Source organism: Euleptes europaea, chromosome 17 (genome assembly GCF_029931775.1).
Source record: "Euleptes europaea isolate rEulEur1 chromosome 17, rEulEur1.hap1, whole genome shotgun sequence".
Taxonomy (NCBI): Eukaryota; Metazoa; Chordata; class Lepidosauria; order Squamata; family Sphaerodactylidae; genus Euleptes; species Euleptes europaea.
In genome coordinates, this window is record NC_079328.1 from 23,339,211 (window position 1) to 23,351,332 (window position 12,122).

A 12,122-nucleotide genomic window follows, 5' to 3' on the forward strand; every position below is an offset into this window, starting at 1 on the left:
GTGTGTGTGACCGGCCCAGGGTCATCCTGCAAGATTCCATGGCAGAGCAGGGATTCGAACCTGGGCCTCCCAGATCCTATTCTGGCATTCAGCCCACTACTCCATACTGTCTCTAAATCCACATCTGAGGACTGACAAGCATATGGAGTTAGTTCCAGGCTGTAGGTGAGGTGTTCACTCCACTTTGGGAGTGAACTCAAGCAGGGTTATGTGAAGTTGGTCATTTATGCATGGTCGCTTTAGCCTCCTTTATTCCCCGTTTCAGCCAGGATCAAAGTAACCCAGGTTGGGGGAAACTGTATGCATTGGCTGGAATGATCAGGGACGAAACTGTGTACTAATCGAGCCATGAATACAGAAAAGCAGTCCCCCAAGTTCAAATCAAGTCCCACCCCTTTAAATGCTGCTCTGTAATTGGCTTACCTCGCGAGAGAAGATTTCCTTCCCCCCAAACCCAACTGCCGCATAAAAAAGCATTTTAAGAACAAAAAAACGGAGCAATCTGAAAGAAGGGGGTGGGGAGAAATCATTTTTAAAAAGCCTTTCTTTTGCTCAGAAAGAGCTCCAAGGTAGCAGGAAGCAGGCAGCACTTGAATCCCTGCCTCTTTACACCCTGCTTCGTGATTGGCTGTGAGAGAAGCCAATCTTCTATGCTTCCCCTGTTTGGCTATCTGCATGCTGCCTTGAAGAGGGGCTTGGAAAAGGGTGGGGCGAAGCTCAACCCCGAGAAAGTTGTACGCTCGCTCAGTGATTCTGGAATGAGCCAGGATCCACGGTTTAATTCGGGCAAGAAGAGGAATGGGAAAAGCCGGGTTCGTTTTGCGTTGAAGCAGTGTTGAGCTTCCAAGGAATGAGCTAACGGGCATACCCAAAAATTCGATCCTGGCTGAAACAGGGAATAAAGGAGGGTTAAGCAACCATGCATAAAACACCATTGTCTGTCTGCCTCTGTCTGTCTCTGGATTTTGTGTACCTCCACATAAGGACATTTTCTTTGTGTGTGGGAAGGCAAACCTGAGTGACTTCTAGGATAAGGCTCTCTGTTTAATCAACAATCTGTTTAAAATACCTCAAGCAGGGCAGCTGCCACATTTGACCTTTTCTCTGTCATATGTGAAAATGTTGACTTGGATATGAAAGGAGGAAGGAATGCAACGCAGTGCCCAGCCAAGGTGCAGAGGGAGAATGCGGCACTTGTCCGGGGGTGCTTAACGCAGAAGGTATTTGGGAGCTTGCGAATGAATGCCCGACTCTGTTCGCCGGAGGTTTTGCTTTGGAAAAATTTCTGATCGTTCAGACGGAGGGGAACAAGTTAAAGAAACATATAGTTTCCCAGGGCGCCTCGGAGAGTTTGCGCCCCTTTTACCAAATGGATTGTTGATATGGGCTTGTGTCCAGTGACACGTCAGTGGAAAGTGTGGGGAATTTTCCTGCCTTCGCCTCTTTTCCTGCAGTCCCTTCTGACCCACAGAAATCTCATTCCTGAGGTTGTGGAACATTTGTGGAAGGAACATCTGCTCTGCTCTGGGAGGGAGCTGCAGGAAAAAGCGTGAAGGGGTGAAATTGCCCTTCCTCCTCCTCCTCCTCCTCGCATTGGTGAGGTTGGCTGACAGAACTGAGCGGAGGGGGCAACCTCAACACCCCCCAGCCCATGCAGCTATTCTTTCATGTGGGTCCCGCCACCCGAGAAATGATTTTCCCAGATGCTATAAACGCCTGCAGGAGTGGAGAAGAACATGGGGAAATCAGCCTTCTGTTGACGCTTTGTCGGGTACAAGTCATTCTCTTAGCATGAACGGATCTATATTTTTAATCTTGATTTCAGCATCTCTTTTGCCTGGTGAAATAAAGTGTATGAGAACTGGAACAAGCAGACTGGCTTGCATGGAATTATTCACAGCAGGCAGTAATATAACGGAGAGGAAAAAATGTTTGACCCTGTGTATCAGCTGGCTGTTTTGGTAACTAGATACGGAGCTCCTGCCCATCAGCTAAAATACTTGCTTTTCTCTTCAACCCGCAGAATTAAGCTTTAACCTTTTCCCTTAAAGGACCCAATCTCTGGTTTTCCATTTTTTTGTGAGAGTAGATGGCAAACACTCTTTTAGTGGTGAGCAAGTCGAGCGTTGCACCCAGTCCTGGTTTATACATGCTGGAAAATGCACTGGTGAAAAGCAGAGGCGGTAAAATAGACTTGCCTTACGTCAGTCTGCAGATTATGGATTCCAGAGTTGAATATTCCTTTGCATGAATAATTCCCTGCAAACTGAAACCTAAAACAGCAGGGAGAAAGCTTCTGTCCCTTTTCAGTTTGCAGAGAGCCTTTAACATAGGGGAGCCATCCCAAAATGTGACCCTCTATGATCTGCCATCTGTAGTCTGAAGCAGCACAGTCTATTTTAGAAAAAGAGTTGGTTTTTATATACCGACTTTCTCTACCACTTAAGGAAGAATCAAACCGGCTTACAATCACCTTTCCTTCCTCTCCCCACAACAGACACCCTGTGAAGTAGGTGGGGCTGAGAGCTTTAAGAGAACTGTGACTAGCCCAAGGTCACCCAGCTGGCTTCATGAGTAGGAGCGGGGAAACCAACCCGGTTCACCAGATTAGAATCCGCTGCTCATGTGGAGGAGTGGGGAATAAAACCCGGTTCTCCAGATAAGAGTCCACCGCTCCAAACCACCGCTCTTAACCACTACACCACGCTGTTTCTCAAACTTGGTGTCTAGTTTGCATTTCCCAATCTAGTTCAACATGAGCCACTAAGAACTGAAGCAGCCTCTTTCTGCACATCCCATTTCTTGGAATAATGTGGGAATGGTGGCATCTGAGACTTTCAAGTAAAAGGTAAAGGTCCCCTGAGCAAGCACCGGGTCATTCCTGACCCATGGGGTGACGTCACATCCCGACGTTTACTAGGCAGACTTTTTGTTGACGGAGTGATTTGCCAGGGCCTTCCCCAGTCATCTTCCCTTTACCCCCAGCAAGCTGGGTGCTCATTTTACCGACCTCGGAAGGATGGAAGGCTGAGTCAACCTTGAGCTGGCTACCTGAAACCGACTTCCGTCGGGATCGAACTCAGGTCGTGAGCAGAGCTTTTGACTGCAGTACTGCAGCTTTACCACTCTGTGCCACGGGGCTCTTCTTTCAAGACTTTCAAGAACACCCATTATATCTGATACTTTGGCTGCCGTGACCTTTTCATGCCAGCACTGCAATTATTACGGTTCTCCTGGTGAGCTCGAGCTCTGGGCAACATAGCGCAGGCGTAACCAATGCCCCTTCATTTATTTGAGAACTGGGAGATGTCCCTCCAAGGAGATGCTTAAGCTATTCCCATGCCACTTGGGAAGCAATGAGGGGGCCTCACCTGGGGACGATCAAGGCACTTAGGGCCCTCCCCACGCTAGGGTTGCCAACCTCCAGTCACTAAACAAAATATCTAGTGCCACGTTTTTTTACAGAACATAGGTTCCATGAAACAATTTATTCATAGGATTGCCTTTATTGAAGAAGCTGATGCGAAATGGGAAGATTTACCGGATACCCATTATATTGGCAACTGTGAACTTTGTACTTGATTGACAGACTGTGCATTGCAAAGATTGGACCTACTTTGGAAAACTTATCAAGTTACTTTGATGCACTGTAGCTTTTTGCACTGTGTATTGTAATGCTTGTAACAACTGTTTGGTTGTAATTTTGCTATTGTATGAATTGCTCATTATATTCACTTTAGGCATAAACATGTATGTGAGTGATAATTGCCAGTAGTGCCACTGTGGTTGTTTAACCTCCAGTCACTAGCTGATCTCCTGCTATTACAGCTGATCTCCAGCCGACAGAGATCAGTTCACCTGGAGGAAATGGCCGCTTTGGCAACGGGACTCTATGGCATCGAAGTCCCTCCCAAAACCCCGCCCTCCTCAGGCTCCGCCCAGAAATCTCCTGCCAGTGGTGAAGAAGGTAAAGCCCTGCTTGTGGTGCGGTACGGAAGCGGAAAAAGGAGGGGGGTCTCTAGGGCAGCCCCCCTTGAGAGGAAGAGAAAACAGAAAGCATCCAGGGCTGGAACTCATGATACTCCAGCGTGCTGCCTTGCCTCCTTAGACCACTGCTCCTTCTCTGGGCCGCGGAGGCTGGAGGCTCAGCTGGCTCCATGGCTCTCTCTTTGTTCCCTGTCTGCAGGCTGGGATGTGTGTCTCTGCCTCCAGCCACTTGCATGGTGATCCTGTCTGGGAGGCAGCAGCTTAAATCTGCCTTTCTGCATTTCTGTGCTGCTCATGGACCAGCCCCAGAGCTTCCCTCCCCCTGGATAAGGTAGAGTTTGGGGCAGGAAAAGGAAACCTGGGTCTGGCCTTTTGGGCTTCCTGACAGGACAGGCCGTGGGCCTGTGTCCTCTGATGCTCCACTGCATTAAGATGTCCCAACACGTAGGGAGAAGCTTTTCTCCTTCTCTCGTAATAGTAGAACGCGGGGTCATCTGCTGAAGCTGGAGGGTGAGAGATTCAAAACAGATAAAAGGAAGTATTTCTTCACACAACGCATAGTTAAATTGTGGAACTCCCTGCGCCAGGATGTGGTGATGGCTGCCAACTTGGAAGGCTTTAAGAGGGGAGTGGACATGTTCATGGAGGAAAGGGGTATTCGTGGCTACTAGTCAAAATGAATAGTAGTCATGATGCATACCTGGATCAGAGGAGCATGCCGAATATATTAGGTGCTGTGGAACACAGGCAGGATGGAGCTGCTGCAGTTGTCTTGCTTGTGGGCTTCCTAGAGGCATCTAGTTGGCCACTGTGTGAACAGACTGCTGGACTTGATGGGCCTTAGTCTGACCCAACATGGCTTTTCTTACATTCTTAGGTAGCTAACTTGGATCCCAAGTCAACGTAGAGCATTGGCAGGTTTCCCGCAATGTTTCCGGAAAAGAAAACCTCGTGGGCTTCCTGATGGGGCAGGCTGGGGAAATGGGCATTTCTGGGCATCTGGCATCCCTGGCGCAAGGGCTGGCATCTTCCCATGTCTCAACATATGTAAACTCTAGTGAGGGTGGGTTTACTCCCTGGGTTTACTGACTTGAGTCATGGGGGGGGGGGGGCGTGAAGCTTGCTCAGAGCAAAATGACAGGGAATGCGTTGGGACTGTTTCCACATTGCCGTTCTGCATTAAAGGCAGTGTGGAAGCCGGCCAGACCAGCATCCAGCCTGGGAGAGCCAATTCGGCTGCGGAGTTTGTCAGTAGTTTGGTCCGAAGTGGAAACTTAAGGCACCCTGTGAAGCAAACTAGCTTCAGGCTTCGGCTTTGACCCGAATCAGTTGACTCTGTTGTAAGATTCTGACAGAAAAGCCTTTTGCTTTCCAACTTGCAATCAACAAAAGTGTTGCCTTCTCACCTTTCCCCCCCAGCTGCCTTTTCTCTGCCATTCCCGCTTTAATCTTTTCCAGGCAGCTTGTTCTGGCATGGATGAAACCATCCGGGCTTCAGCGGCGACTTCTGCTTAAAGATGTACAGATAATGCAGTTTTAGGTTTTATTTGAATATGTTGTCTGCCTTTTTTTCTTTGCCTGCTTTCCTTGCGGACGTTCTGGATTCTTTTGTTTGGCTTACATTATTGCATATACCCTTTGACGCTCAAATGACGTTAAAAACTGGCCAAATTGTAATGGGGGTAGTGGAAAATACGCGCGAAGAAATGAAAAACAAGCATGAAATGTAAAGAATCCAGTTAAGTGAAGAGGAGTCAAGGATTTTCTAAGTGGGAGCAGTGTGACGGTGAGATTTGGTAGCATCTATAATGGGGATAGCAAAATGTGATTTTTAGATGCCTGATGCCAGTGTGGTTTAAGTTGTGTTTTGTTCCCTGGCTTCTGTGACCACAAATGATGCAATTTGGCATGGGTGTGGGGGGGAGACATTTCTAGATTTGCATGGTGGCCTCTTGTAGGCTTGATGAAGTTGTGGGTTTGTGCTGTAGGGTTGGATGGATAGCTGTTTGGATTCACCTTGGGGAGAAAGGTGGGGTATAAATGAATAAAATGTTTACTTTGCTGTTTCTAAATCTGTGATTTGCTGCTAGGTAAAAGGTAAAGGTAGTCCCCTGTGCAAGCACAGGGTCATTCCTGACCCATGGGGTGACGTCACATCCTGACGTTTAGTAGGCAGACTTATGTTTGTGGGGTGGTTTGCCATTGCCTTCCCCAGTCGTCTTCCCTTACCCCCAGCAAGCTGGGTACTCATTTCACCAACCTCGGAAGGATGGAAGGCTGAGTCAACCTTGAGCTGGCTACCTGAAACCAACTTCCGCCGGGATCGAACTCAGGTCGTGAGCAGAGCTTTTGACTGCAGTACTGCAGCTTACCTCTCTGTGCCACAGGGCTCTATCTAGTTCAACAATTTTGATAAAGCCAGGAGGTGAATGTGCTTATGGCTGCACATTTGCAGTCTTCATTGTCCCCCACACCCTGCTGTTTGCCACATGGGCAGGCTGGCCTTGAAGGGAAGAATCCAGGGGGCGTCCACACCGAGAATATGCTTGAAAGCTTGATTCATACCTGTATTTGTGAGGTGGTGCAGCCCTTATGGGTGGGGAAGAGTATCTCTTCAGTTTCCTCAGTTTTCACCTGAGGGAAATGTCCCACGCTTACCATGCTAGAGACAAGATTGTCATCACATGCTTGCAGTGGAGGGGAAAGATATTTCATTTTGGAGGAGGTGTGTAAGACTCTCAGCAAATTTCAGAGCCTTCCCTTTAATATACTCAACGCTGAACTGCCCCACCCAAATGTCAAGGTTACTTTTTTATGGGAAAAGATGCTTCTGAAAACATAGGGTCGTCCCCCCCCCCCCACTTTGTGGGGGTACTGATTAAGGACATGAGGTTGGAAATTAGCTTTCTATCTGACACGTTCAGTAGGCTTTTAGATGGGGTCAATAATCAAAATCCTTCCTTTGGAAAAGTTCCCATGGGAGGGCTGTACCCCCCCCCCCGCACATGCACGCTGTCGGTTAATTTTCATTTTTAATAATGTATGTCCAAGCCTTTTTCGGAATCCTTGTCATACTGGTTTATATAGTTAATACTGGTTTATGGTTTATATTTAAATCTTTGCTACAGAACTTCTCCATTCTTTCCATCTGTGTCGTTAAGAGGGAACTTCTGCATTCCCAAGTCCTTTCCTAGTTTATCAGGTGACTTTTACCATATCAGCGATAGGAGTGTGATATCGGTCCTCTGGTCTAGGATGAAAGGTTCTGTTTGATTACTTGTGCCATAAGGTTATTTCCATTTATTGCATGTGTGCTGGATTTTATTCCGTGAGGTATGCCAAGAACTAGACTTTTATACACTAGTAATAAAATGATTATTTATGTAGTGTTATTCATTGCTAGTGCCTTACAGAATAACACAGATAACAGAGGCAAGTTGAGGCTGCAAATAAGCTTACTGTTAAAATGTTGACAGTGGGGGAGATAGCAAAGTGCATGGGGGGGATTCCAGCTGATTTTTGCAAGGGCTGGATATGCAAAATAAATAAAGTGATCCTTTAGACCAAGGTCACCCAGCATGGTGTAGTGGTTAAGGGCGGTGGTTTGGAGCGGTGGACTCTGATCTGGAGAACCGTGTTTGATTACCCACTCCTCCACATGAGCAGCGGATGCTAATCCAGTGAACTGGATTTGTTTCCATACTCCTACACATGAAGATAGCTGGGTGACCTTGGGCTAGTCACAGTTCTCTTAGAGCTCTGTCAGTCCCACCTACCTCACAGGGTGTCTGTTGTGGGGAGGGGGAGGCAATTGTAAGCTGGTTTGATTCTTCTTTAAGTGGTAGAGAAAGTCGGCATATAAAAACCAACTCTTCTTCTCCTCCTCCTCCTTCTCCTCCTCCTTCTTATTGAGTGTGTATGTGTGTGTGTGTGTGGGGGGGAGTGTGCCAGCTTTTGAGTTAAACAGATCTCTTGACTGGGCAGTCAGGGGAGAGTGCAAATTTTCAGCTATGCAGAGATCTTGATCACTTCAGAGCATGAAAAATGTTTAGCCCTTCAAACATGAGAAGAAGGATACGCTGCCCAGTTGGAACCCAAGTTCGAAAAATCAATGTTTCCACAGAGCTACAGATTTTAAGTGTGGTAGATATCTTTTAGCCCTGACCTGGATGGCCCAGGCTAGCCTGATCTCGTCAGATCTCAGAAGCTAAGCAGGGTCAGCCCTGGTTAGTATTTGGATGGGAGACCACCAAGGAATACCAGGGTTGCTGTGCAGAGGAAGGCACTGGCAAACCACCTCAGAGGAAGGCACTGGCAAACCCTGGTCTTCCTTGGTGGTCTCCCATCCAAATACTAACCAGGGCTGACCCTTCTTAGCTTCCGAGATCTGACGAGATCAGGCTAGCCTGGGATGCTGTGCACCATATTAAAACTTATATATTTGTTGTTATTTTAGCGTTGTTCAGCTCAACCCTTTTGTTTTGATTCAACTTCTAGGTTGAGTTAAACTCCCCCCCCCTTTTTTTTTTTTGGTTGCTTCATTTTGATTCTGGACCAGCAAGACAGCTAACGGCTTTTGTCCGCTTTGGGGATGGACCAGCGATCTGTTTTCGTTGGTCTGATGTCTCAGGAGCGGAGAAAACAGGAGCATATCCTCTGGCCGCTGTGTTTCCCAGGAGAGTCCACTGCATCTAGCCATATTTGTGAATGAGATCTCAAAAGACAGGACGATTCATTAGGAAATGGACTTTTGCCATCCTCGGAATGGAAATGGGGTACGCGAAAGAGGCTGCTGCTACTGGCTCGGAGTATCAGCCGGGCAGCGATGCGCTTGGCTTCTGGAGGGAGGCAGATGGTGGTGGTGACGTGCCAGAGGATCGTTTGCATTTCCAAAAATAAACTTGGTGAATGGGGCAAAAAGCTTTAGCCGAGGCAGGGCTGAGCAGACACTTTAGCATGGAGGGCTCCGCAGCTGAGATGGGGCGATGCTTCCTTGGTGGTTTTCGTGGAGGGAAGGCACCTCAGGGGGTCAATGGGATGGTGGCTGCCATGCTCTTGGGAATAAGTTCCACTGTATAAAATGGGACCTGAGGAGACCTGCTTAGGATTGCTCCCACCAGCCTGTGTATTGTGTATTCACCTTTGAGAATGAAACCCAATTTTGAGAAAGCCGCTTTTGTAGGGGCAATATGTTGAACTCACCTGGCTTCCCTCTGCCACATTCTCCTTGCGGTGCTTTCCCTCACATTCCTTTAGTCATCCTCAGTCCAAATCCCTCCCCATCTCCTTCCAGTGTCACTTGGTCGGGCTGGGCCATGCCTTGCCAACCCAGATCAAGAGCGTGTGTGTGTGCGTGTGTGGCTGCCTCATCTGGCTTGCGGGCCAGATAAGAGCTTTCAAGGGGGCCAGATCTCACCCGCCGGCCTTATGTTTGACACCCCTGGCCTAGAGCATCCCTGACAAGTGTTTGTCCAGCCTCTGCTTAAAGACTGCTAGTGAGGGGGAGCTCTCCAACTCTCTAGGTAGCTGATTCCACTGTCAAACAACTCTTACTGTAAAAATCTTTTTCCTAATATCCAGGTGGTACCTTTCCACCTGCAATTTAACCCCATTATTGTGAGTCCTAGCCTCTGCTGCCAACAGGAACAGCCCCCTGCCCTCCTCTAAGTTACAGCCCTTCAAATACTGAAAGAGAGCAATCCTGTCCCTGCTCAACCTCCTCCAGACTGAACATTCCCAACTCCCTCAGCCTTTCCTGATAGGGCTTGGTTTCCAAGATCTTGCTCTTCTACTGCTACCCACCTGAAACTATAGTCATCATTGTTATTTCTGGTTCAGTCAGTGTGTTTTCTGGCTACTGCTCCATAGGGATCTGGAAGCAAGGTGACTGCAGGTGGAGGCAGTGGCTAATGTGATCTCCCGGCCTTCGAAAGATGGAGAAGCAGATTCCGTCCTCTTCCCCTAAGAAGGAGAGTCCCTGTGCCCCATTTGTTGAAAACTGAGTGGGTTCTGGCTCTGTCTTCACATGGGTTGGATAGACACAAGAAGGTCCCAAAGGACTCACGCAGGCTGCAGTTTAAGAAATGCTGTTTAAGTTTAGATGCTAATAGGTAAATTGTGGAACTCCCTGCCCCAGGATGTGGTGACGACAGCCAACTTGGAAGGCTTTAAGAGGGGAGTGGACATGTTCTTGGAGGAGAGGGCTGTCCATGGCTACAAAATGGATACTAGTCATAATTGTGGAACTCCCTGCCCCAGGATGTGGTGATGGCTTCCAACTTGGAAGGCTTTAAGAGGGGAGTGGACATATTCATGGAGGAGAGGGCTATCCATGGCTACTAGTCAAAATGGATACTAGTCATGATGCATACCTATTCTCTCCAGGATCAGAGGAGCACGCCCATTATATCAGGTGCTGTGGAACACAGGCAGGATGGTGCTGCTGCAGTCGTCTCGTTTGGGGGCTTCCTAGAGGCACCTGGTTGGCCACTGTGTGGACAGACTGCTGGACTTGATGGGCCTTGGTCTGATCCAGCAGGGCTTTTCTTATGTTCTTATATTCTAACCTTTCATTCCTATGACTTGCGAGTTTTTTTAAGTAGCTATACAAAGGCAAGAGTGATTATTTTTTTAAAATGTCCGCTAAAGTAAGAACTGAATTATTGGCTGCTATGTGTGGCTGCAGGTTAGGGACTTGAGAGCTGCTTGTTGAAACCTTGGCAGGCTCTAACGTTCCTTCTCTCCCTTCTCCGTAGGCATTTGTATCAAGTGTGGAAAGGGGGTCTATGGGGCCAGCCAAGCTTGCCAAGCAATGGGGAACCTTTATCACACCAACTGCTTTACATGCTGCTCTTGCGGTAAGTTGCAAGCCACTACAGACCTGCCTTTTGGGGAGGGGGGGGTGGGGAGCTGCCTTTTGGAAGGACTTGCTCCATAGAGAGCAAGGGTTATTTGGTTTATTATCTGCCTCTCTTTGCATGCATGCTGAACGTTAAAGCTGGGTGGTGGTGGTGGTAGTGGGGTCTACACAATGGCCCCAGCATTGAAGGCCACTGTTCTAAGACATCTCGGAGAGTTCAACTCCCAGCCCTCCCAAAGTTCTGCATCTTCCATCCCGACAACCCACTGTGGTATTGAGATGTTGGCCATGGTGGAGTACCAAACGGTCTTGGGCCAGACTGGAAAAGGACAAGAGAGTGCAACAATCGACTGCCTAATTTTGCATGCCAGAGGTCCCAGGTTGCATCCCAGTTGAAGGGCTGCAGGTGCCGGAACTGGGGAGACATGTAAGGATAGCTTTATGCATTTGTAATTGTTCTTATTATCTGCCTCAGAAGGAGGAGGAGGAGTTGGTTTTTACATGCTGATGTTCTCTACCACTGAAGGGAGACTCAAAGCGGCTTACAATCACCTTCCCTTCCCCTCCCCACAACAGACACCTTGTGAGGTGGGTGGGGCTGAGTGAGCTCTAACAGCTGTGACTAGCCCAAGGTCACCCAGCTGGCTTTGTGTGTGTGTGTGTGTGTATGTGTGTGTGTGTGTGTGTGTGTATATATATATATAATTAAAATATTTGTAAAACATTAAAATAGCACAATGGCATATCCTAAGGTTGACATCTGTAACCACAACCAGATGTCTACCTTAGGATATGCCAGCTTCTGTTTTTAGGTTGGGTCTTATTCCCCTCTTTTTTCTTCCACTGAGAAGGGCAGCCATGAAGGAGCTAGAAAAGATTCTTGAGTGTAAGGATGTGTCACTGACAACCAAGATCAAGTTAATTCATGCCATAGTATTCTCTATTACTATGTATGGGTGTGAAGCTGGACAATGAAGAAAGCTGACAGGAAGAAAATAGATTCCTTTGAAATGTGGTGTTGGAAGAGAGTGTTACAGATACCGTGGACTGCCAAAGCAGCAACAACAAATAAGTGGGTTCTAGATCAAATCAAGCCTGACCTGTCCCTAGAAGCTAAAATGACTAAACAAAGGTTATTGTACTTCGGTCACATTATGAGAAGATGAGAGTCACTGGAAAAGACAATAATGCTAGGAAAAGTGGAAAGCAGCAGGAAAAGAGGAAAACCCAACATGAGATGGATTGACTGAATCAAGGAAGCCACGGCCCTCAGTTT

General features: G+C 47.8%; 1 protein-coding gene across 1 annotated transcript in view; it reads left to right on the forward strand.

Moving 5' to 3' along the window:
- The window catches only part of WTIP (WT1 interacting protein), a 71,184-nt gene that overhangs the window by 19,457 nt on the left and 39,605 nt on the right, over positions 1 to 12,122 (forward strand). The window contains exon 2 of the mRNA XM_056862328.1: positions 10,743 to 10,844. Coding sequence (XP_056718306.1) covers positions 10,743 to 10,844 — 102 coding nt within the window. The remainder of the gene's footprint in view (positions 1 to 10,742; positions 10,845 to 12,122) is intronic.